The sequence below is a fragment of the Epinephelus lanceolatus genome, chromosome 8, assembly GCF_041903045.1.
Source record: "Epinephelus lanceolatus isolate andai-2023 chromosome 8, ASM4190304v1, whole genome shotgun sequence".
Classification (NCBI taxonomy): Eukaryota; Metazoa; Chordata; class Actinopteri; order Perciformes; family Serranidae; genus Epinephelus; species Epinephelus lanceolatus.
The window spans coordinates 29,748,824-29,776,658 of NC_135741.1; the positions used below are offsets into that span (position 1 = coordinate 29,748,824).

General features: G+C 39.3%; 2 protein-coding genes and 1 long non-coding RNA gene across 7 annotated transcripts; 2 read left to right on the top strand and 1 right to left on the bottom strand.

The window, feature by feature from the left end:
* Window positions 1-1,388: 1,388 nt before the first annotated feature.
* On the bottom strand, window positions 1,389-15,803 carry LOC144464160 (uncharacterized). Of its 2 annotated transcripts, XR_013491951.1 has the most exons (4): window positions 15,682-15,803; window positions 14,959-15,021; window positions 5,635-5,766; window positions 1,389-1,495 (listed from the first exon to the last, which is right to left on the bottom strand). It is a non-coding gene; the product is annotated as an uncharacterized LOC144464160 (long non-coding RNA). The 2 variants fall into 2 exon arrangements; XR_013491952.1 differs by lacking the exon at window positions 5,635-5,766.
* Window positions 1,415-8,558, top strand: LOC117269054 (putative oxidoreductase YteT). 2 transcript variants are annotated; one of them, XM_033645882.2, is made up of 14 exons: window positions 1,415-1,559; window positions 1,893-2,001; window positions 2,549-2,633; window positions 2,727-2,800; window positions 2,929-2,988; window positions 3,171-3,278; window positions 3,482-3,538; window positions 3,716-3,846; window positions 3,991-4,045; window positions 4,269-4,361; window positions 4,458-4,592; window positions 5,432-5,533; window positions 7,638-7,799; window positions 8,118-8,558. In XM_033645882.2, the coding sequence occupies exons 1-14, from the start codon at window positions 1,546-1,548 to the stop codon at window positions 8,268-8,270; spliced, it is 1,338 nt and encodes a 445-aa protein (XP_033501773.2). In that variant the 5' UTR covers window positions 1,415-1,545; the 3' UTR covers window positions 8,271-8,558. The 2 variants fall into 2 exon arrangements, with proteins under 2 accessions (XP_033501773.2, XP_033501788.2); XM_033645897.2 differs by having other exon boundaries at window positions 4,269-4,352.
* Window positions 15,728-26,892, top strand: LOC144458274 (putative oxidoreductase YteT). Of its 3 annotated transcripts, none has more exons than XM_078170155.1 (14): window positions 15,728-15,965; window positions 16,299-16,407; window positions 19,685-19,769; window positions 19,864-19,937; window positions 20,068-20,127; window positions 20,423-20,530; window positions 20,788-20,844; window positions 21,710-21,840; window positions 21,985-22,039; window positions 22,345-22,435; window positions 22,534-22,670; window positions 23,239-23,340; window positions 25,886-26,047; window positions 26,372-26,892. In XM_078170155.1, exons 1-14 carry the CDS (start codon window positions 15,952-15,954, stop codon window positions 26,498-26,500), a joined length of 1,314 nt encoding a protein of 437 aa, XP_078026281.1. In that variant the 5' UTR covers window positions 15,728-15,951; the 3' UTR covers window positions 26,501-26,892. The 3 variants fall into 3 exon arrangements, with proteins under 3 accessions (XP_078026281.1, XP_078026283.1, XP_078026282.1); XM_078170157.1 differs by having other exon boundaries at window positions 15,742-15,965; window positions 16,306-16,407; XM_078170156.1 differs by having other exon boundaries at window positions 15,743-15,965; window positions 22,345-22,428; window positions 22,536-22,670.
* The last annotated feature ends 943 nt before the right edge of the window (window positions 26,893-27,835 follow it).

The window sequence follows — 27,835 nt, forward strand, 5'->3', positions numbered from 1 at the left end:
ATAACACATTTGTCCTTATTGAAAACAAGAAATACATGAAAGAATAGATACATAGAACAATAGATACGAAGATGTAGCTACAATGTTGCGTTCGGGTGCGGTCGGAAATATTTTTGCATTACCCATACTTTGCATTACCCCATTTAGAAACCAAATTTTCTCCACATATATGTTTAATGTGGACTAATGAAGATATAAGGTTTAAATATAAAACGATTTTACTGACAGCTGGGTTAAAATTGACACCTTGTTGGTGATGCAATTATTTAATGAAAACGGACTTCTTTTTACCTAAACAGAATTTCTCCAGAAATACAAAATCCTAAACTCCTAAAGAATTTGCCATAATTATTGATGCAAAACTTTCTGCTCTGTTGAATTGAATGTGAGTAAATAAGATGCTTGGTGTGAATCCACAGTTTAAACATAACCTTATGTTAGATGGAATATGCATCACAGACAAAAATGTACAGCTATCTTAGGAGGGGTCCACAAGGCCTCCTGTTCAGCCATTTTGGAATTTGTCACCAACAAAGTCAGTTAAGTCTTATCTAAAATTATATATTTGATTCACCCTCTAAACCAGGTGCTCTCAAGATTCAGAGATGGTATTGATGGAAAATGTGTGTTTTGTAACTCTAACTGTAACTTTAATTTATCATTAATTTATAAATGCCTCTGTATAAATTTATTTTGGATAGATTTTGAATACTTCTGTAAGACGTTGACCTGTTCATTTGTTCATCTAGAAATTAGAGACATTATATTTTTTATTCTAAGAATTATATTGCAAAAAAGTACACTTTGAACCTCTTTGTTTTATATGGAAAATTCTATTCACAAATGCAAACGGACTAAAACGGTGCTACACATACAACAACTGAAAATAGATATCATATTGAAACATTACATAGTAAAGCAACTCAACAGCACATATTTGAAAAGCCTTAAATATATTCTTGAATGTCTTTGTCACTTGTTAAATGATACTCCTGTGCATATAGGTTTCGTTTTGTTTGTTTGTTTGTTTGCTTGTCGAATTGTATAACTATCTTTGTTAAATAATAATAATAATAATAATAATAATAAGAAGAAGAAGAAGAAGAAGAAGAATATGGATTGAACATGAAACGATAAAAAAGCATGTCTGCAACCCCAGGAGGATGATTAATAAACGAATTGATTAAGCTCTGTTAAAGGTGTTAAAGGTCTTTGAAACAACAACTCCAACTGCATGTTACTTCCAGATATCCTATCATATGGATGACTGATTAATATGTCCAGTCGTATGTGCATTTTTCTCTTTTCTAACAAGTGAATAAGAGTTAACGAGGGGCAGTGAATGCAGCAGAAGGTCCTTGTGCATACTCTAGGGGGCGTTATGTCACCTTGTGACTGCTTCACTGCAGGCTTTTTTGTTCGAAGAAGTGAAACATCGTTACTGCTGCTGTAGTCATCACCTCAGTGGACTCTGGACGTGTCTGTGGGCGTCTTCCTACAAAATTGGACAGACGCGGAGGACAGACAGAAGGTTTTGACAGCTGTATGGGACAAAACAGGTACTGAGCCAAACAACCAAGTCATTAACTGACAAATATTATTTACCAGAAACAGTATTTTAATGAGCTAGCTACATACTTTCATATACCGTGTCTGTTATTATCCTTATTCAGTATATTTAGAAGGATTTAGGTGTGTTTATATAGTTAATTTAAATGACGGATAATCTATATTTAGAGAACTAGGTGTTGTGAATAATAACCCAGATTACAGGAGGTATATGATGTCCCTGACAGGGACCAGCTGTATCAGCCTCTGACTGACTAATAATTAGTGTGTTTTACTTCAGCCATTGTAAAAGGTGTGTTTACAAGTTTTGATTTGTGTTAAAGTTCACAGGGTGGCAAAATGACGACCCCTGTCCGTGTCATCGTGATAGGAGCTGGCAATCGAGGGAATAACTACTCCCACTATGCATCGATCCACCCTGAACGAGTTAAGGTCAGGAGAGGTTGCCCTGCAGCCTGAACTTGTCATCAAGGACACAGTTCCGTATTTTTTGTGGATTGTGTTGCTGATTTACTGTATCTATAAACAATATTCTTCCACCGTAAAACCTGTGAGCTAAATGATCCCAGATGAGATCACTGACAAGATATTCATGACAGAAACATGTAAAGTATAAAAGGAAAGTTTGTCAAAGTACAAGAAGATCGTCAAATCCATGTTTCCTGCAACAATATAGGTTCATTTTGATTATTATGCTTTTTATTATCATTATTATTATTTTAGTGGTTTTACTCATATTTTTCCCTGATGCACTGCTTCTTTTCTTAAAGGTCTAGTGTGGTGAAGTTAGTAACATCTAGTGGTGAGGCTGCAGAACGTAGTAAAAAGATAGTTAGGAATATTATATCAAATTCTGCCAGTATATCCACCTAAATCTTTCACACTGGACCTTTAAGTAAATGATCTGAATACTTTTTTCTACTTATTTTCTAACAGAGCACTTGTAATGCGCCTTTCTTCAACTCATCTTCCCCATTAGGTTGTTGGAGTAGCTGATCCAAGGAAATTTGCTCGCACTAAACTTCAACAGCAACACAAAGTTGTAGATGAAAACATATTTGAAGGTGAATACAAAAGGGGAAAAAATGCATTTAAGTGTTTATATCTGTTAATATTTGCCTCATACTAAATTATTAAATGTGCTTTTTTCAAACTAGACTGGCCCAGTGTCATCGAAAGAGAGAAGTTTGCAGATGCAGTGTTAATTTGTACTCCAGACCGCCTTCATAAGGTAAACACTATAGATATTTATATACATTTACTGTTCAGCTCTGTGAACACACCTCATTATCAGTCTGAATTATTTGAAAAACTTTGTCATAGTTCTTTTTTGTTATTAAACTAGTTTCTGTTCCTCAGGAACCTGCAGTGGCCTTTGCACAGAAAGGCTACCATATTCTGCTGGAGAAACCAATGGCTGTGAGTGCTTTGTTAATAAACATAAATTATCTTTCATGTTAGTTTGTAATTCTTAATTTATTTTTTTGCTAGTTTGTGTCAGTTTCTGAAATACAAAACCACCTCTGTCTTTTTCTTTCCATGATTGCATTTGTGTGACACTCATGCCTTCCTTGCTCACCAATGTCCTCACATGACTGAAGACAACTGCAGAAGACTGCAGAGCAATTGTGGAGGCTTGCACTCAGAGTGGAGTGATACTATCAGTGGGCCATGTTCTCCGGTATGATCCTCTCATCCACATGATTAAGGTGAACATTTTCTGTCACACTTTATGAAAACACTTGACAGTTTTCTTTACCAGGCATGAGTCACAGTTTTGGGTTTAAAGACGTCTGTATGGATACTTATAAATTAAACATGTCAAAGACACTTTTCCTCACCCAGACTGGTAAAGAGAATCACAACGTCCAAATATGGATTTCTACCTCTTTTTTTTCTTATTCTTTTCTAGGAGCTGATAGATGCTGGAGTCATAGGTGATGTGATGCACATTCAGCACTTTGAGCCGGTAAAAATGTCAACAGAATAGAAATAAAGACAGTAATGCTGCAAACCCTCAGGGCTCCTCATTAAACTCACACATCCATCAGTAACAGTATTCCTGCTTTTAACACTTTTTTTTGTTTTTAATTCAAGGCATTACTGTAACAGATTACTGATTTGTCTTGTCAACCTCTTGTTGCAGGTTGGGTTTTATCACTTTGCTCACTCATTTGTTCGAGGGAACTGGAGGAACGAAGCAGAGAGCTCGTTTTCTCTTTTGGCTAAATCGTGCCACGACATCGACCTAATACATCACTGGGCTGGAGCACACAGGTAAAACTCTGCTCTTGATGTTCAGAAGTATATACACTTAACACATTTGTTGGACCACAGTCTGTGTTTTCACGTGGGCGAGGTTGTTTTCTGTGAAGTCGTCCTGTTTTGCCTGAGATGAATCATTAACTTTGTACTCTGCAGGTGTTTGAAAGTGTCATCATTTGGATCTGTAAGTCACTTCGGAAAAAAACACAAGGTCTGTGAACTCTTCACCGTATGAGGCCTAATACAAAGAAATCATGACTTATTGTAGATCTATAAATGTTTTGTGAAACAGCACATAACATTACAGCACTTTAATCCTTTTTATGTTGCTGAGTTTTGTTTTTGTGTCATTAAGATGTATCACATCCATCAAAGTTCTGCTAAAAGAAATACTAAGCATGAATATAAAAGTGACGTTGCTCGTTTTTTGTCAGCCAACAGGTGCTGGAGATCGCTGCCTGGATTGTGCAATAGAAAAAGACTGTCCCTACTCAGCACGCAAAATCTACCTGGATAGAGTAAAACAGGTTAATATTTCAACATAATAGTTTCACCAATTATGGATTCTGTGAACATAATACTTTACTTGCTGTACATGATTTCATGTGTGGTATGTGTGCTAGGGTCACACTGGCTGGCCTGTATCAGTCATATGCCAGAGCTCGGACCCAGACATCGAGTCAGTAACTGAGGCCCTGAAGACTGGACCATATGGCCGCTGTGTCTACGAGTGTGACAATGATGTCTGCAGTAACCAGGTTAGAAAACACTGGCTTTATAACACACGTAAACCGACAGTTCACCTCAAAATCAAAAATAATATTTTTCTTCTCTTCCCTGTAGTGCTGTTTATCAGTTAAGATAGTTTTGGTGTGCGTTTATCGGCAGTTAAGATGTCTGCCTTCTCTCCAGTATAATGGAACTAGATGGCATTCACCAAAAATACACTTGAAAAACTCACAACAATGTCTACAGAAATCATGACCCAGTTACTCAAGATAATCCACAGACCTTGTTGCGAGCAGTTTCATGTAGGAACCATACTTCATACATACTACATCCACCAACCGTATGACCATGCATAAGAAGCGTGCATCTACTCATGGATGAGAGACTCGTGTTTGTGACAGTATGAGATGTAAACATAAATCACTTCCTCCTCAGCTGATTTGTATCGTTAGCTAGCTCAGTAAAACTCTTAAATTCCTCTTTCCTTCAGTGGGATGGGTTCAGTGCAGTGATACAGTTGGTGGGTGTAGTTCAGTAGAAAGAAAATAGTTCCTACATTAAATTGCCCACAACAAGGTCTGTGAATTATCTTGAGTAACTGGGTCATAATTTCTGGCAAGAGACATTGCTGTTGAATTTTTAAGATTTATTTGGTGCTTTGAGCACCACAAGCTGAGTGCCTCTCTAGCCCATCAAATTGTATTATTGCTTAAATATAACTTGGATACACCAGTATCCATGGTGGTATCAAACCATTTCTATGTATCAGTCATTAGGTCAAAATAAACTACAGAGTCTGATCATTTCAGCTAATATGTCCAGACTGCTGCTGATGTTTCCCTACAGCTTATCTGTTCTGTTTGCCCAGGTTGTTAACATGGAGTTTGAAGGGGGTCTGACAGCAGCCTTTTCCATGGTGGCTTTCACTGAGGAGATTTGCAACCGAAAAACAACCATCTATGGCAGCAAGGTACGACTGGAAGGAATGTGCATTGCAGGAAGGAAAAGACAAATAAATGCAAATGCCAAGAAATTGAAGATATCATTCCAAAATCACGAGCATGAACATACTGCTATAACACGCAAGCCTCCACTCTTCAGAGAAGGCTTTCCACAAGATTTTGAAATCTGTCTGCAGAGATTAGATTCCTTTCATCCACAGAAGTATCAGTGAGGTTGAGTGCTGATGTCAGGTGATAAGGCCTGGAGTTAGAAAAAAAGACAAAATAGACATCCTAGCAACATCAAAATATGACGTTAACATGAACAGGTATTATTCTGCTAAAGTCTATGTACACAGTGTGTTACATGCAGCAGCTTTGTACATCCTAAAAATTGACAATAACAATAAGACAATACAAACAATAAGTCAGCTAAGTCTGACAATAATATGCCAACATTGATTCCCACAAGAATCAGACACCAGTCTCCTGTGTTAAAGTGCTGTGCTTGACCCATTGACCCACCATGTTCTAAGTTGCTCTTTAAACTATGTCACTTGACTGGCAGTACATCTGTATGTTTTTTCTTGTAAATTTTCCACTTTAATCTCAGGCTAGTATTAGCCCTAACCATGACTTCTTTGCCTTAATCCTAACTGCTTCCAGCCTGGATGCGTCAATGGGACGAGTAGTAGCCAATCACAGCATGCAATGGAATCCATAATATTGTGTTGAAGGGATGGGTGTAAATAGCTAAGTAGCTGCAGTGTGACTACTCTAAGGGGGGAGCTAATAGACACTCTGAAAAACTGTGGGAAGCACACTCTCACCTGAAATATTACTGTACACTGCAACATTCAATCAATCAAGCAATTTTATTTATAAAGCCCAATATCACAAATCACAATTTGCCTCACAGGGCTTTACAGCATACGACATCCCTCTGTCCTTTGGACCCTCACAGCGGATAAGGAAAAACTCCCCCAAAAAAACCCTTTAACGGGGGAAAAAAACGATAGAAACCTCAGGAAGAGCAACTGAGGAGGGATCCCTCTTCCAGGACGGACAGACGAGCAATAGATGTCGTACAGAACAGATCAGCATAATAAATTAACAGTAATCCGTATGACACAATGAGAGAGAGAAAGAGAGAGAGAGAGAGAGAGACAGAGAGAAATGCAGGACAGACAGTAATGACAGTAGCTTACAACAACATTAATGAAAGTAATAATATTATAATTATAGTTCTGGCTACTGTGGTACAATACGTTGAAAGTATATATTAATATCTGATAGTATACATATGTGACAATAATCATATGTATATAATAACAGTAGAAGTATGACTAATGATAACAGCAGCAGCAGGAGGCATCTGGCAGGACCACGGCAGCAGCACAACCACACACGTCACGCTATCCAGGCACCGCTGTGATATGAGTTAATCTGAGAGACAGTGGAGCACAAAGGCTCCAGAGAAGAAACCGTACTTTTGGAGACTTTAGGGACCACGAGTAACCCTGCATTCTCAGAGCGCAGTGTTCTGGTGGGATAATATGGCACTATGAGCTCTCTAAGATATGACGGAGCTTGACCATTTAGAGCTTTATAAGTTAAGAGTAGGATTTTAAATTCAATTCTGGATTTTACAGGGAGCCGGTGCAGAGAAGCTAAAACAGGAGAAATATGATCTGGTTTCTTAGTTCCTCTCAGTACACGTGCTGCTGCATTCTGAATTAGCTGGAGAGTTTTTAAGGACTTACTAGAGCTACCTGATAATAGAGAGTTATAGTAATCCAGCCTTGAGGTAACAAAAGCGTGGACCAATTTTTCTGCATCTTTTCAGGTCAGGATAGGCCTAATTTACATTAAGTGCTCTCTTTTATGAATCTAAGGAGCTTTGTCCATACCATGAAACACAGCCACAGACCATTAGTACACAGAGTATGTAGGGTGTTAGTACTTCTGGCTATAGAGTGTACCTTGATATTGATATGCTATTGATCTAGTGTGGCACAATTTAGAAGCAACACTTGTTACTTTAAGGTGATTACACAGCTGAAAGTTCTTTAAGCCTTTAAGAGCCGATGCATCTGTTAAATACTGGCTATATAATGAACTGTATCCTCGCAGGGGGAGCTGTCATATGACAGCCGTGAAATCCGTGTGTTTGACTTTCTGACCCAAAGATCTACAACGCACATGCCACGCAATGACGCCCCTAAGCACTTTGGCATTAATGGACATGGTGGAGCAGACTACCATCTCATGGATGCTTTTATTTCTGCTGTGGCGGTGAGAGCTTCTACATAATATTTTTACATGTGTTTTGTCAATGTATGGTTTTCTGATTTCTTTTCCTCCTCTATCCACTCCAGAATCAACTCATTTGGTTGTTGCCGTGTGTGAACAGTTCACCTTATAGTGACAGCTGACCTGTCCTTGCAGTTGTTTGGCCAAATTTAGGACAGATAAAGAACATTCACTTAATTTGCATTCTTGTACATGTGGAGGAGGCACTAAAACTAAATTTATATCTAGATTTGGAAACACTGATTGTGATGGTTGATTAGCCATGTGTGTGTATGTATGTGTGTGTTTTTGTGAGTGCAGAACAACGATCCGTCCCTGATCCGCTCAGGTCCTGAGGAGACACTGCAGAGCCATTTGCTGGTGTTTGAAGCTGAGCGGTCGCGGCTGGAGAGCAAGGTGGTGTACTGTGGCAACATTGGCCAGAGCTGGAAGACTGAAAAAACGTTGACTTGAAAATGATCGCACCCTGAAATTCAGGGACAGTTAGACTGATTCATTTTATGGCCAAGTGTATTGAAGCTGATTGTGTAGTTCATATTGCTCAGAGATTTTAATACTGTGTGTGTATGAGTGTGTGTGTGTGTGTGTGTGTGTGTGACTGAACCTGTTAATTCTTGAATTATAAGTAATATGCCAAGAACTTGATCATTTATTGCTCAGCATGTCATATTGTTATCATTGTTGGTTAACTAGATCATGTAATCATCCTCATAATTTCTAGTAAAAACCTGAAAATTTAAATTGCTTTTGAATCATTGTTTGCTCTAAATGTCATCCAACAAACACAAAATTCTTTCCCACCTGTGTCAGTGTGTAGAATACATCTCAGGATATTCATGAATGCTTAAAGTTTTGTTGCTCGTTTTTTCCGTCACTCTGAACAGCTTCTTGAAATACAGTAGTAAGTAAAAAACACTACTGAGCTATGGAGACAATACTTAAAATATCGAAAATAAATGTATTGAATTTATAGGTACCACTAGCTGCGAAGAAATGCACTCTAACATACAATAAACATAAACATGCCATTAGCTCTCACACTGTTATTTCCTGTTGAGAGACTACTACATTGAAGCTGTACATCATATTACGTTAATCTTGACATCATGTAAAAATCATACAGTATAATGTATCTTTCAGAAAATTTAAATGCTCAGCACTGACTTGTTTCTGGTGGCTCAGTGTGCAGCTGCTCATGGCAGCTCTAAGGAGCAGCATTGACTGTAAACATCAGGTCAGTCTGTTTTCTTTTCCTTATAAATCTGGGGGATAAATAATAGAAACTTCCTTTTTTTTCCATGTCCAAGGGTTTTTAGGAAAAAAACCTTCAGAGAACCTTCAGAGAACAATCCCTGAAGGTTCACCGAAGGTGCTCCAAAGGTTTTTAAAAAACCCTTTAGAGAAGTTTTATAATCAGAATCACTGCCCTCTGAATCGTAAAGGAATCGTGAGGTTCCTGGAGATTCCCAACCCTATTCAGCTGCCAACATTTCTGTGTTTATCTGTACAGACTCGTCATAAACAGGCTTATGGCACTCTTAAACATGAATAGAGGTGGCCAGCGGGGGAGAAGGGGGTTTAAAAAGACAGTCCTCCATTCTGTCATCAACATTATGTAAACAATATAAAGCCTAATCTATGTGAGGACACTCGACACTTTGATGAGCGTGGATATAGAAATGATGCATTTTGTCACTCGACACTGTCAAATTGTGCACCTGGAGAATTTTTTGCTGTGTCATATTTTGCTGTGCAGTGTGACTGGCAGTGTTACTATTGTAATATTAGTTTTGTTGCCATATTGTAGTTTTAAATCCTCACTGATCCGACAGAGGCCGGTAAAACTGTCTTCACCAGACTGACTGACAGCAGTACAGCAGACATTTACTGAACCAAGATAGTGTTCATGTCAGTTGCACAAGAAGAAATCAACAGTGCTTGTACCTATTTATGGGATCATTAATTTTATTTATCTTTTGTGGTTTTATAGCAGAGGCCGTTATGACTTTGTCAAAACAGCCGCCCCCATTATTTTCCATTTACAAACCCACACCGGTGGCGGCTCGACGCGCTATTGTCCTATTTTTCCATCGTAGCCGCCCTACTCCACAGCCTAGCGGGCTGGAGTGTGCAATAGAAATTCGGTTGATGCCCCGCAGCGCGACGCTTTTTGTGTTTGTGTGTGTTGGCGGCACTTGACTCGCGTCAATGACGCCGCCTGTGTGTTTTGGCCTTTACAGATCATTTAGCCTATAAATCAAATGTTTTGGCAGCACCTTGGCAACAGGGTTCTACCAATATTGTTTTAAGATAGGAGTCTGATACAGCTGCTGATTAACAATATTTTCAGCTCAGTGTTTGAACTTTAGATATGAGCACACTAAGGCTATCCACAGTTTTTCAGAGAACTGTATTATGGTCAGGTGAAAAGCCTCTGAGGCAGAATTTTATATGACGTTACGTGATGACGTTCGTACGACTGAAGCAGTGCCGTAGAATATAACAGAGTCGCGACAACGGAAGTCCAAAATGCTTGTGCGTCACGTGACTCATGAAGACCTCGGATAGTTCCCGGAAGTTACTGGCGGGCCATTTAAATACATAATACTGAGAGACAGAACTCCGATTTTTGGTAAGTAGCTGTCAATAACTATATTGATTTATAATATATGTGTAGCACGCCATAAACAGTTAGCTACATCTTTATGTTGTTTTTTAAAGTAAAATGTGCTAATATTTGAGGATTAGTGTTAGTTTACTACGGTTAGGTAAGACTCTATTAATCCCAACCTTGGAAATTCACGTTACAGCAACTTAATACACATGATGTGTAGTATTTTTACTGTAAAAATATAGGAATGTATAGATATCCCCCGGGAATATTACACAGTATGCTAACTGACCTCATCCCGCAGCACTCCTGACACGAGGCACACAGCATCACTGCAGTATAATTCCTTAAAATGTTTACTGGTGTTGTATGGAGGCTGACTCGTGTTCGTCCTCCCTTCGAGCTCTAGTTTGCGCTCCCTTGCCATCCTCCCCCTCCCGACACACCTCTAGTCCCGTTGTTATCTCCACACTTAAAATTTGGATACAGTTTCGTAAATATTTTAATTTTCGAGGTCTCTCTCTGTCTGGGTCGGTATGTAATAATAATTTATTTCTTCCTCCAAAGTTGGATAATGTCTTTGGGCAGTGGAACAGAAGGGGACTAAAATATTTCAAAGACTTTTATATTGATGGTACCTTTGCAAGTTTTCAAACTTTATCTGTGAAATTTAACCTGCCTAGTTCAAACTTGTTTCGGTACCTTCAAATTCGTCAATTTTTAAAAACTCATAATCCTTTGTTTCCGTCACTACCACCCAAATCCAGTATAGACACACTCCTTGAAACTCCTCCCATACCTAGAGGACTTATCTCCTGGTTATACAATAGTATTCTTTCTTTTAAGGACCATACACTTAACAATATTAAGGACGCATGGGAGAAAGAGCTGGGTAAGGAGTTTGACGATGACTGGTGGGAGAGGGCTACTACTTGTGTTAACTCTTCTTCTTCCTGTGCTTGTCTAAACTTAATCCAGTTTAAAGTACTGCATCGAATGCATATTTGTAAAGTTAAACTGTCAAAATTTTATACTGAAATAAATGATAAATGTGATCGATGTGCGCAATCTCCAGCTGATCTAACACATATGTTCTGGTCATGCCCTGCATTGTTAAATTTCTGGTCCTTTTATTTTAAAATGATCTCTGAGATTATTGGGGTGGAGGTTCAGCCGGGTGCAGAAACCGCTATCTTTGGAGTTCCTGATACGAGTAATAATTTTACATCAAAACAATTAAACATTATTTCATTTAGCTCCCTCCTTGCTCGCAGAAGGATATTATTACTTTGGAAGTCCTCTGCCCCTCCTTCATTCTCATCACTGTTGGAGGACCTGATGACATTTCTTAAACTAGAAAAAATCAAATTTGTCATTCGAGGGTCGGCCCAGAAATTCTATTCCACGTGGCAGCCTCTTTTATCTTATTTTGATCAATTAGTTGTCCTTCCATAAGGCCATTTGTATGTATATGTATATGTAGCCTGTGTGTATATACGTTTGTATGTATGCATGTAGGCCTATGTATGTGTGTACATGCATGTATATGTAGCTATGTATGTATGTATGTGTGTGTATGTATATGTATATATGTGTGTATATATATAGCCTATATATATATATATATATATATATATATATATACACAGTACAGGCCAAAAGTTTGGACACACCTTCTCATTCAATGCGTTTTCTTTATTTTCAAGACTATTTACATTGTAGATTCTCACTGAAGGCATCAAAACTATGAATGAACACATGTGGAGTTATGTACTTAACAAAAAAAGGTGAAATAACTGAAAACATGTTTTATATTCTAGTTTCTTCAAAATAGCCACCCTTTGCTCTGATTACTGCTTTGCACACTCTTGGCATTCTCTCCATGAGCTTCAAGAGGTAGTCACCTGAAATGGTTTCCACTTCACAGGTGTGCCTTATCAGGGTTAATTAGTGGAATTTCTTGCTTTACCAATGGGGTTGGGACCATCAGTTGTGTTGTGCAGAAGTCAGGTTAATACACAGCCGACAGCCCTATTGGACAACTGTTAAAATTCATATTATGGCAAGAACCAATCAGCTAACTAAAGAAAAACGAGTGGCCATCATTACTTTAAGAAATGAAGGTCAGTCAGTCCGGAAAATTGCAAAAACTTTAAATGTGTCCCCAAGTGGAGTCGCAAAAACCATCAAGCGCTACAACCAAACTGGCACACATGAGGACCGACCCAGGAAAGGAAGACCAAGAGTCACCTCTGCTTCTGAGGATAAGTTCATCCGAGTCACCAGCCTCAGAAATCGCAAGTTAACAGCAGCTCAGATCAGAGACCAGATGAATGCCACACAGAGTTCTAGCAGCAGACCCATCTCTAGAACAACTGTTAAGAGGAGACTGCGTGAATCAGGCCTTCATGGTCAAATAGCTGCTAGGAAACCACTGCTAAGGAGAGGCAACAAGTAGAAGAGATTTGTTTGGGCCAAGAAACACAAGGAATGGACAATAGACCAGTGGAAATCTGTGCTTTGGTCTGATGAGTCCAAATTTGAGATCTTTGGTTCCAACCGCCGTGTCTTTGTGAGACGCAGAAAAGGTGAACGGATGGATTCCACATGCCTGGTTCCCACTGTGAAGCATGGAGGAGGAGGTGTGATGGTGTGGGGGTGTTTTGCTGGTGACACTGTTGGGGATTTATTCAAAATTGAAGGCACACTGAACCAGCATGGCTACCACAGCATCCTGCAGCGACATGCCATCCCATCCGGTTTGCGTTTAGTTGGACGATCATTTATTTTTCAACAGGACAATGACCCCAAACACACCTCCAGGCTGTGTAAGGGCTATTTGACCAAGAAGGAGAGTGATGGAGTGCTGCGGCAGATGACCTGGCCTCCACAGTCACCGGACCTGAACCCAATCCAGATGGTTTGGGGTGAGCTGGACCGCAGAGTGAAGGCAAAGGGGCCAACAAGTGCTAAACACCTCTGGGAACTCCTTCAAGACTGTTGGAAAACCATTTCAGGTGACTACCTCTTGAAGCTCATGGAGAGAATGCCAAGAGTGTGCAAAGCAGTAATCAGAGCAAAGGGTGGCTATTTTGAAGAAACTAGAATATAAAACATGTTTTCAGTTATTTCACCTTTTTTTGTTAAGTACATAACTCCACATGTGTTCATTCATAGTTTTGATGCCTTCAGTGAGAATCTACAATGTAAATAGTCATGAAAATAAAGAAAACGCATTGAATGAGAAGGTGTGTCCAAACTTTTGGCCTGTACTGTATATATATATATATATATATATATACATATATATATATATATATATGTGTGTGTGTGTGTATGTATGTATGTGTATATATATATATGTGTATGTATGTGTGTATGTGTATATATGTATATATATATATTTTATTTTTTTTATTTTATCTTTTTTTGTGTGTGTGTAAGCATAAGCTTAATTCTACTTGGGTGCTGTGTCTCAAAAATATATAGGCCTACCAGGGTATGTAAAAGGGCTTTACTTACATGTACATGCAGGTACATGCATTTAAATGTACTTAAATGTGTGCATGGTGCACATGTATTTAGAGAAGTCAATTTTTATTTTTTATTTTATTTTATTTTATTTTTTGCATCGGCAGTGGGTGGGGATTGGGTGGGTGGGATCAAAATCAAAAAAATGGAGGAATACTCTGAAACAAATCTATGTATGTATTTATCTGTATAATTATTCCTGCCATTAATAAAAAATTAAAAAAAAAATAAAATAAAATAAAATGTTTACTTATATTTCAGTGTTGGGTGCTGTTGTAACTGATCAGCACACTGGAAACCAGCAGGTGGGTCTACAAGCTCTGGTGTATTAATTTGCACTTGTCATAGTGACTGACTGGCAAGCCAATTTGCTTTTGTTGTGCTAACCTCAGCATTTGCCTACTGTGTTTCATATGACTGGCTCTCAAATATTCATCCCTATCTCATAAGTTATCAGACTTTGATCCTGTGTCTGGTCGTCCCTGTGTCCATAGTTATCTGTTCATTTGAAAAGGTCTAGGCTATTTAATTGTTTAATATCATCACACTGTTATTTATATAAGCAGGGGATTTTAATACAAAGTTGTAACCACTGTATGTGAATGCGTGAATCGGTCAGATCTGCACTCCAGAGGAGAGCCTTCATTAGATTAGACTATGCAATATCGCCCACTACTGGATTTGTAAGTTAATGAACTGCAATTAAAGCTCTCTGTGCTTTAATTAGCCGCTATGAAACAACATGACCCTCTTCTATTTTATAATGCCTATTAATATTATAATATTATAATGACGGTAACTGGTAATATGCAATGTATTACATTTTCAAAGTAACTTGCCCAACACTGTATATCATATATTACATATTCAATATAATTACTTATATAATTAATATAAAATGCAGTATAATACATATTAAGTATGATTCCTTATCTCTGGAACTACTTGAAACACACCTTGTTAAGTTTTAAGTCTCACCAAGGTCGACTCAGCACTTACCTGCAGCGTCCTCTCTCACACAGTGGTCCTGCAGCATCACTCCTCCGCCACCACCCAGTGCTCCTACAGTAGATTACAAATATACAAGATTAAATATCTAATACTGTGGTAGAATATATGTTTAGCATGATCATATGTATAACACAGTAATATATACATACATTTGGTATTTAGAATAATTCCCCATTTAGCCTGGTATGTTTCATTTATCAAAATTACTTATCTTGTGTTTTAAATCTCATTCAGGTCCTCAAACTTCCCTCTCACTTCGCTATCAATGTAATATCAGCTGAGCTGTAACATATTATAGACAGGTATACTCAACAGAATCACAAAGCCTAAAAAACAGACCATAAGTTCCGTTTTTGTTTCATTTCACCTCCTCCACTCAACAATCACGCAGCAATGTCATATTTAACTGAGCTAATATCTAACTCAGACTGGCTCGTAAAAAATCAGGACTGGAAGCACTCTAACTTCCCAATGTTAGATAAAATGGTTTAGGAGAAGACAATTTAAAACTAACAGGCTGTTCATGGTTAGCATTACCTGTATGGTGTGTACAGTATGTACAGTGTCCTAGCCTAATCTGTTATCTTATCTTTTAACATTACATAAATCTACTAATTTAATGGGAGATAATCCACTAACAAGCTTTAATACACATGCTAATTTAGATAAGTTGTGCTGATAATGTAAAATTTGAGTCTTTGGACATCTTACCCGTTAAAAGTACATCACAGCCGGTCTTTTCTGCTGTAACTCCATTGCGCTGCTAGCATGTGCCGCTTACTTCCGGGAACTATTGAGAGGCTCCGCGATCTGCCATTGCTGTGAAGACGCGACTCTCTATTCAAGGGCTCTGGACTGAAGTCCGCAAGACCATAGGGTGGACATTTGGCTACAGCTTCAGTGGACTCAGGATGTGCCTGTAGTCGTTTCCTGACAGAAGTGGACAGACGCGGAGGACAGACAGAAGGTTTTGACAGCTGTATGGGACAAAACAGGTACTGAGCCAAACAACCAAGTCATTAACTAACAAATATTATTTACCAGAAACAGTATTTTAATGAGCTAGCTACATACTTTCATATACCGTGTCTGTTATTATCCTTATTCAGTATATTTGGAAGGATTCAGGTGCTTTTAAATGGTTAATTTAAATGACGGATAATCTATATTTAGAGAACTAGGTGTTGTGAATAATAACCCAGATTACAGGAGGTATATGATGTCCCTGACAGGGACCAGCTGTATCAGCCTCTGACTGACTAATAATTAGTGTGTTTTACTTCAGCCATTGTAAAAGGTGTGTTTACAAGTTTTGATTTGTGTTAAAGTTCACAGGGTGGCAAAATGACGACCCCTGTCCGTGTCATCGTGGTGGGTGCTGGTTGTCGTGGGGAATGCTTATCCCAGTTTGCATGGATCCACCCTGAACGAGTTAAGGTCAGGAGAGGTTGACCTGAACTTGTCAACAAAGATGCAGTAAAATATTTTTTGTGGATTGAGTTACTGGTTTACTGCATCAATAAAAACACATTTTGACACCATAAAAATTTATGAGCCAAATGATCCCAGATGAGATCACTGACAAGATATTCATGACAGAAACATGTAAAGTATAATAGAAAAGTTTGTCACAGTACAAGAAGATCCTCAAATCCATGTTTCCTGCAACAATATAGGTTCATTATGATTATTCTGCTTATTATTATTATTATTATTATTTGAGTGGTATTATTTGTATTTTCCCTGATGTATTGCTTCTTTATTTAAAGGTTTAGTGTGTTGAATTTAGTGACATCTAGTGGTGAGGCTGCAGAACTGAAACTTCTCCTGTGTGGCAAACGAGTAGGAGAGATATGTCTGACTAGAGCTTAGATTCTCTGCCCGAGCCCGAGCCCGGCCCGACCTGGCCCGCGGGCCCAAGCCCTGTTGGACCGGGAGCCCCCCTCCCTCTGACGGGCCCAGGCTGGGCCGGTCAGATATGACGTTTTTTTTATTTATTTATTTATTTTTTTTAAAGCTATGATTTGATAATGTTATAGGCGTCAAAACGCCCGCCTCCATTATATTCTATGAACCAACCCACACTTGCGCCGGCCGACGCGCCGCGCCGCTCTGCTTCAGCCCGCTACTCTATTTCCAGCGCAGCCGGCGCTCATGGCGGCGCTGCGAGAAAAGCCTTTTATGTACGTCTCGTCTCGTAGGATCAACTCCGGTTGTTTCAAATTTTTAATAAGACGACTTTGATAAGAAATTCACCCGTGAAATTCAAGTTGTTGTTGCCTCAAAGTTTTTCCTCTTCTTCTTCCGTTACTAGCAGTTGGCAACCGTTGGCAACTAGTGTAGGTACAGCCACCTAGCGGGCTGGGGTGGGAAATACATGTTGATGGTGCCGCTGCGCGCCGCTGCCAGTGTGTGTTGGGGGGCGGCACTTGACGGCCACAGCGCCGCGCCGGCGGCGGTGTGTGTTGCACTTTACACTCCCGCCCGCACCCGCAAAACTCTGAGAATTTATGCCCGCACAATAATAGAGATCGATGATTTTGTGTCTTCTCCCGTCCCGCAGGAGAAAACACGTCATTTTATAGGCTATTAATAAAGAGATTCATGGGGTTGTTTGTTTCGTTTCCCTGGCCTGCATGTCTTTTGACGCACTGGTCAGGAATAGCGCTCCCATTTTGTTGTTTTCATTTAGTTTTTAATGAAATAAAGGCTGTTTCATATTCTGTTCTCCTCCTCTGTATTTTATTTATTTTTCTACCTTTATATAATCACACAGTGATTGAGGTTAAGGCAGGTCTGGTGCCAGGATGAAGTTACTGAGGGGGCGGTTAAAAATTACGAGGGGGCAAATCTTTATTATGCAACATAGGTTCACAGTGAGTTATAAAGAGCGCGCAGCCGTGCGTAATTGTCGCTCGTAATGACAGCTAGTCGCCGGTGAAACACAATAAACTGCACGTCTTCTTTCATGTTTGTCTCATGACAGATGGAGCTTACAGACAGACAGACAGGTGGAGCAAGCGGCAAATTGGTATGAAAGCTGGTTCAGGGCATATTTGTCCATTTATGAATAAATATAGAGTGGAAACGCTCATGCATGTGCACCAAGATCCCGCCTGCAGCAAAGTCCAAACCGCCCGCTCCCGCAATATTCCCGGCGGGACCCAGTCCCAATGCAGCCCTCTAGTGCGAGTGAGACGGGGATGAGGAGGGCTGTGTGAGTGCGCGTGCTGGTGTGTGTATGAGCGAGCTGGAGGAGAGAGCAGGAGTGCACAGATGGAGTTACAGCTAAATTGTTGTTTGTTGGTTGTTTTGGCGTGATTATGGCCAACAGTAACCTGTACTGTTCAGTAATAAACGGTGGTGTAATTGCCGAATAACTGCGTCATCCTTTCCACACGTCCTGGACGCTACAGTATTATAAAAACTAAAATTAAACTACACTTTGTATGACACATAAAGTTACAACAAACTTAGTTACAATGTTGCAACATTGTGCGCGCACAGCCCTTCACCACCTGGATCCTAAAATAAACACCTGTTTTATTAGGCTACATAATCATGCTTCCGTGTTGCGCCATTCATTAAGATCCTATGTTACTGTCATTCAAATAACAAGACTTGTGGTTTAAGACTCTTAATTATAACAGCCAACTTATTGAAAAATGTCGGGTTTAAATCGGGCTCGGGCCCATAATTACAGTTAATTGGACGGGCAGGGCCGGTCCCGGACATAACGTGCACGGGCTTGGGCCGGGTCGGGCTGGATTTTTTGGGCCCGATCTAAGCTCTACTGCAGACGTGAAAACACAAATGGCCCAATCTAGAGCCAGTGTTTGGTTTGTCCGCCCTGGAATACTGTAGAAACAGAGGCCCTGCTCCATATGTAGATATAAACAGCTCATTGTAAGGTAACGTTAACACCACATTTTTTATTTTCAGGTGATTAGGCCTATACACTAGTAAAACCTAGTTATGAGAATTATATTGAATTCTATATCCCCCTAGATCAGGGCTATTTAATTACAAAATCAACTGGGCCAGATTTTAAAACCAGAAAATGTTGATGGGCCATATTTTCAGGAGTGAGCAACCTACTATCTACTTTATACACACTCTATCTCTACCAGCATCTCCTTCTCCCTCCCACACACACACATGCACACACCTCACTTCCAGATGTTTTCCTTATAGGTCAGATACACAGGATATAGTTTTAAACAGTCTTTGACAGCAACAGTCATGTTTACAACAAAGTCACTATATAAACTCAATAATATCTCACTGGAAACAAATCTAACATGTCAATAAAATTAATATTACTCCTGACATCACAATACTAAATAAAAAAAGGTAACATTATCTAAGCATGAAGAACACTGCTTCATGATGACACATGAAACCAAAACTTTAAAAACTAACGACAAAAGACCCGATAATATCGGAGCTTATAATTATTACGGTCTTGATTAAATTTGCCCCAGGCTGTTTAATAACAGGTCTCAGTACCACTCAGAGGTTTCTTCTGGGCCGTACGTGGCCTGTGTGCCACGGCCGCGGGCCGCTAATTGAATAGGCCTGCCCTAAATCCTTCACACCAGACCTTTAAGTAAATGATCAAAATATAAATAAAAATATAACATATAAATTTTTCTACTTATTTTCTAACAGAACACTTGTTATGCGCCTTTCTTCAACTCATCTTTCCCAGTAGATTGTTGGAGTAGCTGATCCAAGGAAATTTGCTCGCACTAAACTTCAACGAGAGCACAACATTGTAGATGAAAACATATTTGAAGGTGAACATCAAAAGGAAAAAAAATGCATTTAAGTGTTTATATCTGTTAATATTTGCCTCATACTAAATTATTAAATGTGCTTTTTTCAAACTAGACTGGCCCAGTGTCATCGAAAGAGAGAAGTTTGCAGATGCAGTGTTAATTTGTACTCCAGACCGCCTTCATAAGGTAAACACTATAGATATTTATATACATTTACTGTTCAGCTCTGTGAACACACCTCATTATCAGTCTGAATTATTTAACTTTGTCATAGTCCTTTTCTTGTCATTCTCTTAAACTAGTTTCTGTTCCTCAGGAACCTGCAGTGGCCTTTGCACAGAAAGGCTACCATATTCTGCTGGAGAAACCAATGGCTGTGAGTGCTTTGTTAATAAACATAAATTATCTCAACATAGAGTTGTAATATGGGTTATCATCCTACAGATTGTTTTTTAATGTTAGTGTGTAATTCTGTACTTTTATTACAAATTACCCTTTCCAAAAAAAAAAATCATGCTCACATAATACTACATTTTTTCATCACATTTCACATTGTATTTCTTTAAAGCACATTTCAAACTTAGGACGAAAGATGCTTTTTTGTGTCAGTTTCGGAACAAAAACAAAATCATCTCTTGCATTTGTGCACCAATGTCCTCACATGACTGAAGACAACTGCTGAAGACTGCAAGGCGATTGTGGAGGCTTGCACTCAGAGTGGAGTGATACTATCAGTGGGCCATGTTCTCCGGTATGATCCTCTCATCCACATGATTAAGGTGAACATTTTCTGTCACACTTTATGAAAACACTTGACAGTTTTCTTTACCAGGCTTGAGTCACAGTTTTGGGTTTAGAGACATCTATTTGAGTACCTGATTATATGAGTTTTATTCAGATAATTATCAAGGAGAGCAAAGTATATTTTGATTGTTTAGATTTCTGAACACAGAAACTTTTTCTCACCCAGACTGGTGAAGAAAATCACAAAGTCCAAACAAGGATTATCCCCTTTTCTTTTTCTTCTCTTTTCTAGGAGCTGATAGATGCTGGAGTCATAGGTGATGTGATGCACATTCAGCACTTTGAGCCGGTAAAAATGTCAACAGAATAGAAATAAAGACAGTAATGCTGCAAACCCTCAGGGCTCCTCATTAAACTCACACATCCATCAGTAACAGTATTCCTGCTTTTAACACTTTTTTTAATGCTTCTACACCGGCAGTAGCCGTGGCTGGAGGCATTATGTTTTTCGTTTTGGCCATCCATCCGTCCCTTCCTTGTGAACATGATATCTCAAGAATGCCTCAAGAGAATTTCTTCAAATTTGGCACAAATGCTCAGTTGGACTCGAGGATGAATTGAATAGATTTTAGTTGTCAAGGGTCAAAGGCCAGTGTGACCTTGCATCTGTCTCATTCATGTGAACATGATATCTCAAGAACATCAAGAGGGAATTTTGTAAATTTGGCATGAACGTCCACTTGGACTGAAGAATGAAGTGATTCAAATTTTGTGGTTGGTCAAAGGTCAAATCTCAAGAAGCCACAACTCAAGAATTCATCTGCTAATTATGACAAACTTCACACAAGTGTCTAGTAGGATATAATAATGAAGTGATGACATTTTACATCCAAAAGGTCAAACATCAACTTCACTGTGACATCGTAACGTTCTGCAAAAACACTTTTCTGGCCATTATTCAACGTCATATCTCAGGAACAGAGGGGGAGACATTTGATCAAATACTGAATTGGTGACACTTATCTTGGGTGCCCACCACCTGCTGATTGTATAAATCTTCTGTGCTGCTGGGGGGAGGATGTGTGTGAAGCATCCCTGTTTTCACACACAACACTAGTGTGCAGAGGCATACAACCATGGGGCATTAATTCTAGTTTAAATTCAAGCATTACTGTAACAGATTACTGATTTGTCTTGTCAACCTCTTGTTGCAGGTTGGGTTTTATCACTTTGCTCACTCATATGTTCGAGGGAACTGGAGGAATGAAGCAGAGAGCTCGTTTTCTCTTTTGGCTAAATCGTGCCACGACATCGACCTAATACATCACTGGGCTGGAGCACACAGGTAAAACTCTGCTCTTGATGTTCAGAAGTATATACACTTAACACATTTGTTGGACCACAGTCTGTGTTTTCACGTGGGCGAGGTTGTTTTCTGTGAAGTCGTCCTGTTTTGCCTGAGATGAATCATTAACTTTGTACTCTGCAGGTGTTTGAAAGTGTCATCATTTGGATCTGTAAGCCACTTTGGAAAAAAACACAAGGTCTGTGAACTCTTCACCGTATGAGGCCTAATACAAAGAAATCGTGACTATCACAGAGGAAACAAGTAATCGCTGCAGATATGAAACAAACAATCTATGTGATTATATTTTCCTTTTTGTTTTTATTGTAGATCTATAATTTTTTTGAGAAACAGCACATAACATTACAGCACTTTAATCCTTTTCAACATTGCTGAGTTATATTTTTGTGTCATTAAGATGTATCACATCCATCAAAGTTCTCTGCATTTTTGCAAAACGAAATACTAAGCATGAATATAAAATGTTGCTCATTTTTTTGTCAGCCAACAGGTGCTGGAGATCGCTGCCTGGATTGTGCAATAGAAAAAGACTGTCCCTACTCAGCACGCAAAATCTACCTGGATAGAGTAAAACAGATTCATATTTCAACATAATAGTTTCACCAATTATGGATTCTGTGAACATAATACTTTACTTGCTGTACATGATTTCATATGTGTGGTATGTGTGCTAGGGTCACACTGGCTGGCCTGTATCAGTCATATGCCAGAGCTCGGACCCAGACATCGAGTCAGTAACTGAGGCCCTGAAGACTGGACCATATGGCCGCTGTGTCTACGAGTGTGACAATGATGTCTGCAGTAACCAGGTTAGAAAACACTGGCTTTATAACACACGTAAACCGACAGTTCACCTCAAAATCAAAGATAACTATTTTGTATTTTCCTCTTACCTGTGGTGCTACCTATTACTCCAAATTGTTTTGGTGTGAGTCGATGAGTGTTGATTTCTAGAAAGAGACATTGCTGTAAATTTTTCAAATGTACAGTATATTTGGTGCTTTGAGCTCCACAAGCTGAGTGCCATCTAGTTCTGTTACATTGGAGAGAAGGCAGACATCTGTACGGCAGATATCTCCAACTCTCAGCAACTCACACCAAAACAGTCTAGACTGATAAAGAGCACTGCAGGTAAGAGGTTTGTTTGTTTGGGGGTGAACTACTGTCTCGTTAATCTCCATGTCACAACATACTGTACTATCCCTCTCTAGCCCATCAACTTTTATTATTCCTTCAATAAAATTTGGATGCACCAGTATCCTTGGTGGTATGTATCGAGGATACGGTCAAAATAAACTACAGAGTCTGATCATTTCAGCTAATATGTCCAGACTGCTGCTGATGTTTCCCTACAGCTTATCTGTTCTGTTTGCCCAGGTTGTTAACATGGAGTTTGAAGGGGGTCTGACAGCAGCCTTTTCCATGGTGGCTTTCACTGAGGAGATTTGCAACCGAAAAACAACCATCTATGGCAGCAAGGTACGACTGGAAGGAAGACAAGGCTAAGACAAAGACAAAGACAAAGAAATGTTACAAATGTTACAAGAAAGAGGTGATGACAGAAAACTCAAATTAGGGTTGACCACATATGCCCAAAAGTATACAGCCACCCTATTGTTATGCCCATATGCAATTGTAAGGGATGCCATTCCAAAATCATGAGCATGAACATACTGCTATAACAAGCAAGCCTCAACTCTTCAGAGAAGGCTTTCCACAGGATTTTGAAATCTGTCTGCAGAGATTAGATTCCTTTCATCCACAGAAGTATCAGTGAGGTTGAGCGCTAATGTTGGATGATAAGGCCTGGCTCACAGTGCGAATCCAAAGGTGTGTGTAGGGTGTGTGCGGGCCAGTCAATTTCTTCCATGCCAAATTAGAAAATAAAGGCAGATGCTATTTGCACACAAGTGTCCTGAACCAACAATGCTATACACCGGGGATGGAAAGAGCCAATGTGGCTATTTATATATATTCCTGGGCATCCTAGCAACATCAAAATATGACGTTTACATGAACGGGTATTATTCTGCTAAAGTCTATGTACACAGTGTACATGCAGCAGCTTTGTACATCCTAAAAACTGAAAACAGTAAGTCAGCTACATTTAAAAATAATATGCCAACACTGATTCCCACAAGAATTAGTCACCAGTCTCCTGTGTGAAAGTCCTTCACCCACCATGTTTTAAGTCGCTCCATATACTACGTCACTTGACTTTCTGGCAGTACATGAGTGAGGTTTTTTTATCGTAAATTTACCACTTTAATCTCAGATAACATCCAAGATTGGCTAGTATTAGCTTTAACCATGATTTCTTTGCCCTAGTCCTGGTGTAAATAGCTGAATAGCTGCAGTGTGACTATTCTTAGGCGGGTGCTAAAAGACACTCTAATAAACATAAATTGAAAGCGCCTCCCCAAGCTATTGGAAGCACTCTGTTGCCTAAAATATTATATTACTGTACACTGCAGCATTAAGTGCTCTCTTTTATGGATCTAAGGAGCCTTGCTCATACCGCAGCCACAGACCTCAAACCGACTAAAGAGAACTTGTGGTGCCAAAGCCCCCCTGCTGCGTCACCTGACGTTGCCATGTCTTGACCGAAAAAAAGCTCATGATTACACCACAGAGGCTACAGCCGACGGTCAACTCCCACATACGTTCTGTGCCTGCGTGAGAGGAAATAACTCCCCACATCAGCAGATGGTGGTTGTCTATAATCCTCATTCAAAAAGGGAAACCAGAACCCTGTCTGGACGCTAGTTAGCCAGTTAGCACATTAGCAACACAATCCAATGCTGAAAGAACAGGGCAAATTAACCGTACACCGGTAAACAATAACACAAACCATCACAAAATCTTTCTGCTAAAGAGCTCAGCGGCGAAAGAAAAAAAACCTTAGCTAAGGTAACAAGTTTGTTTCGGTTTTACTCCCACTTGACTTCAGCTCTTTGTTTACTTTCCTCACTTGTGTTTCTCTTCTCATGTGCTGAGCTGAACCAGAGACAGTGGGTAAACCGAGACAGCCCATCTTAGATTCATTTTCTGTATCTGTGTCACATGGGTTTCACCGGCCCCGCTCCTTTAGGAGAGTAGCAGGGGTCCTGAGTCCATTTATTCCAATGAGAAAAATGAACGAGAGTTCAGATTATGACCATTCCCTTAGTCCTACAGTCACTTAAGTAAATATTAGACCCATTTGTCACGAGCCCCGACCCTTCTAAACATTCTGACACTGAAATGGCTTTTTTTTTTTTTCAGACAGACACATCAGGAGAAAATTAACTTTGTTCGAGACTGTCTCTCTGTTTTTGCAACATACTCTCGCAAGATCTGGCAACAGCTGATGTGATCTTACACTCGGCTGATGTAAGACATTAAGCTAGCCGTTAAAAATGAGCAGCAAAGTAAGGAACAAACATTAGATTTGTAAGTAATATAGAGTTGTATTGTTTTGAGTCATATTTCATCCATCCACATTACGTTTACTATACTTCCAAACAAGGTTGGGGTATGCAGGGGAGAGACGACTACACCCACTTAGGAGACCGAGTACCTTTTTGTATCATAGGAGCAGCTTGTAATGAGGTATCTTCTATTATAGAGTGTCTTTGGCTGAACTTCCAATCAGAGTGATTTCACTCACAGACGGGTTCGGCTATACCAATGCTGTTTTAACATATTGAATCCCCCCCCCCCCAAAATGGCAATGGGGGCCAAGAAGGGCAACTGTGCAGGACACACTGCTCGTACTGTGTTAGTACTTCTGGCTATAGGTTGTATTGATAATGATATGCTATCAATCCAGTGTGGCACGATTTTAGAAAATACACTTGTTACTTTAAGGTGATTACACAGCTGAAAGTTTTAAGAAAGAAAATCATCTGTGTGTAGATATGATATCTGTTAGAGAAATGAATTACTGATTTAACTCAGCTCAAACATAGTTCACTGTAATGTAGCCTTTAAAAGCTGATGCATCTGTTAAATACTGGCTATATAATGAACTGTATCCTCGCAGGGGGAGCTGTCATATGACAGCCATGAAATCCGTGTGTTTGACTTTCTGACCCAAAGATCCACAACGCACACGCCACCCAGTGACGCCCCTGGGCACTTTGCCATGAGGGGACATGGTGGAGCAGACTACCATCTTATGGATGCTTTTATTTCTGCTGTGGCGGTGAGAGCTTCTACATAATATTTTTACATGTGTTTTGTCAATGTATGGTTTTCTGATTTCTTTTCCTCCTCTGTCCACTCCAGAATCAACTCATTTGGTTGTTGCTGTGTGTGAACAGTTCACCTTATAGTGACAGCTGACCTGTCCTTGCAGTTGTTTGGCCAAATTTAGGACAGATAAAGAATATTCACTTAATTTGCATTCTTGTACATGTGGAGGAGGCACTAAAACTAAATTAATGTCTGGATTTGGAAACACTGATTGTGATGGTTGATTAGCCGTGTGTGTGTATGTGCGTGTGTGTGTGTGTTTTTGTGAGTGCAGAACAACGATCCGTCCCTGATCCGCTCAGGTCCTGAGGAGACACTGCAGAGCCATTTGCTGGTGTTTGAAGCTGAGCGGTCACGGCTGGAGAGCAAGGTGGTGTACTGTGGCAACATTGGCCAGAGCTAGAAGACTGAAAAACTTCACATGAAAATGACTGTACTCGAAAAATCAAACACGAAAATGATACTGGGATGACTTAAGACAAATTAGACTGATGAATATAGGGCCAAATCATGAAGTGTATTGAAGCTGATTGTTTTGTTCATATTGCTCAGGGATTTTAATACTGTGTGTGTATGTGTGTGTGTGTGTTTATGTGTGAGTGAACCTGTTAAGTCTTGAATTATAAGTAATATGCCAAGAACTTGATCATTTATTGCTCAGCATGTCATATTGTTATCATTGTTGGTTAACTAGATCATCCTCATAATTTCTAGTAAAAACCTGAAAATTTAAATTGCTTTTGAATCATTGTTTGCTCTAAATGTCATCCAACAATTAAAAAGACTTTTCCCACCTGTGTCAGCGTGTAGAATACATCTCAGGATATTCATGAATGCTTAAAGTTTTGTTGCTCATTTTTTCTGTCTCTCTGAACAGCTTCTTGAAATAGAAAGTAAAAAAACACTACTGAGCTATGGAGACAATACTTAAAATATCGAAAATAAATGTATTGAATTTATAGGTACCACTAGCTGTGAAGATTTGCACTCTAACATACAATAAACATAAACATGCCATTAGCTCTCACACTGTTATTTCCTGTTGAGAGACTACTACATTGAAGCCTTACATCATATTACATTAATCTTGACATCATGTAAAAATCATACAGTATAATGTATCTTTCAGAAAATTTAAATGCTCAGCACTGACTTGTTTCTGGTGGCTCAGTGTGCAGCTGCTCATGGCAGCTCTAAGGAGCAGCATTGACTGTAAACATCAGGTCAGTCTGTCCTGTTTTTGCTCTGAATCTGAAGGATAAATAATAGAAAACCTCTTTTCTGTCATGTCTGCTAGGGCATATAATAAACCTGATAAAATAAGCTACTGGATAAGAGCTTTAACATTGATGTATCAGTAAAAAGCATTGGTTGTGACAGTATTTCAACTCTCTGCTGACAAAGCATTTCATGTCAACACACCCACTGGCTGTGGTGTTTTGTTTTTTTTAATTGAAGATAGGACCGCACAGCGAGAAGGTCATAGAATCTGTTCTCCACCTTTTTCAGGTACTCTTTTATTTCCTCCTGGGCCCCATCAGGTTACAGATCTTAGAGCTGTCAGCTGATTCAAAGCAATTATTCAGCACTTAGGAAAAGTAGTAGTGAGATAAGGTATAAAGAAATTACATTATTTCTTCAAGACTGATGTTATTACATTTATTCTATCTTCCACTTGTAGATGAAACTTTCAGCGTCTACCATGTCATATTTACTACTCGTCTATAGTTCATGTATA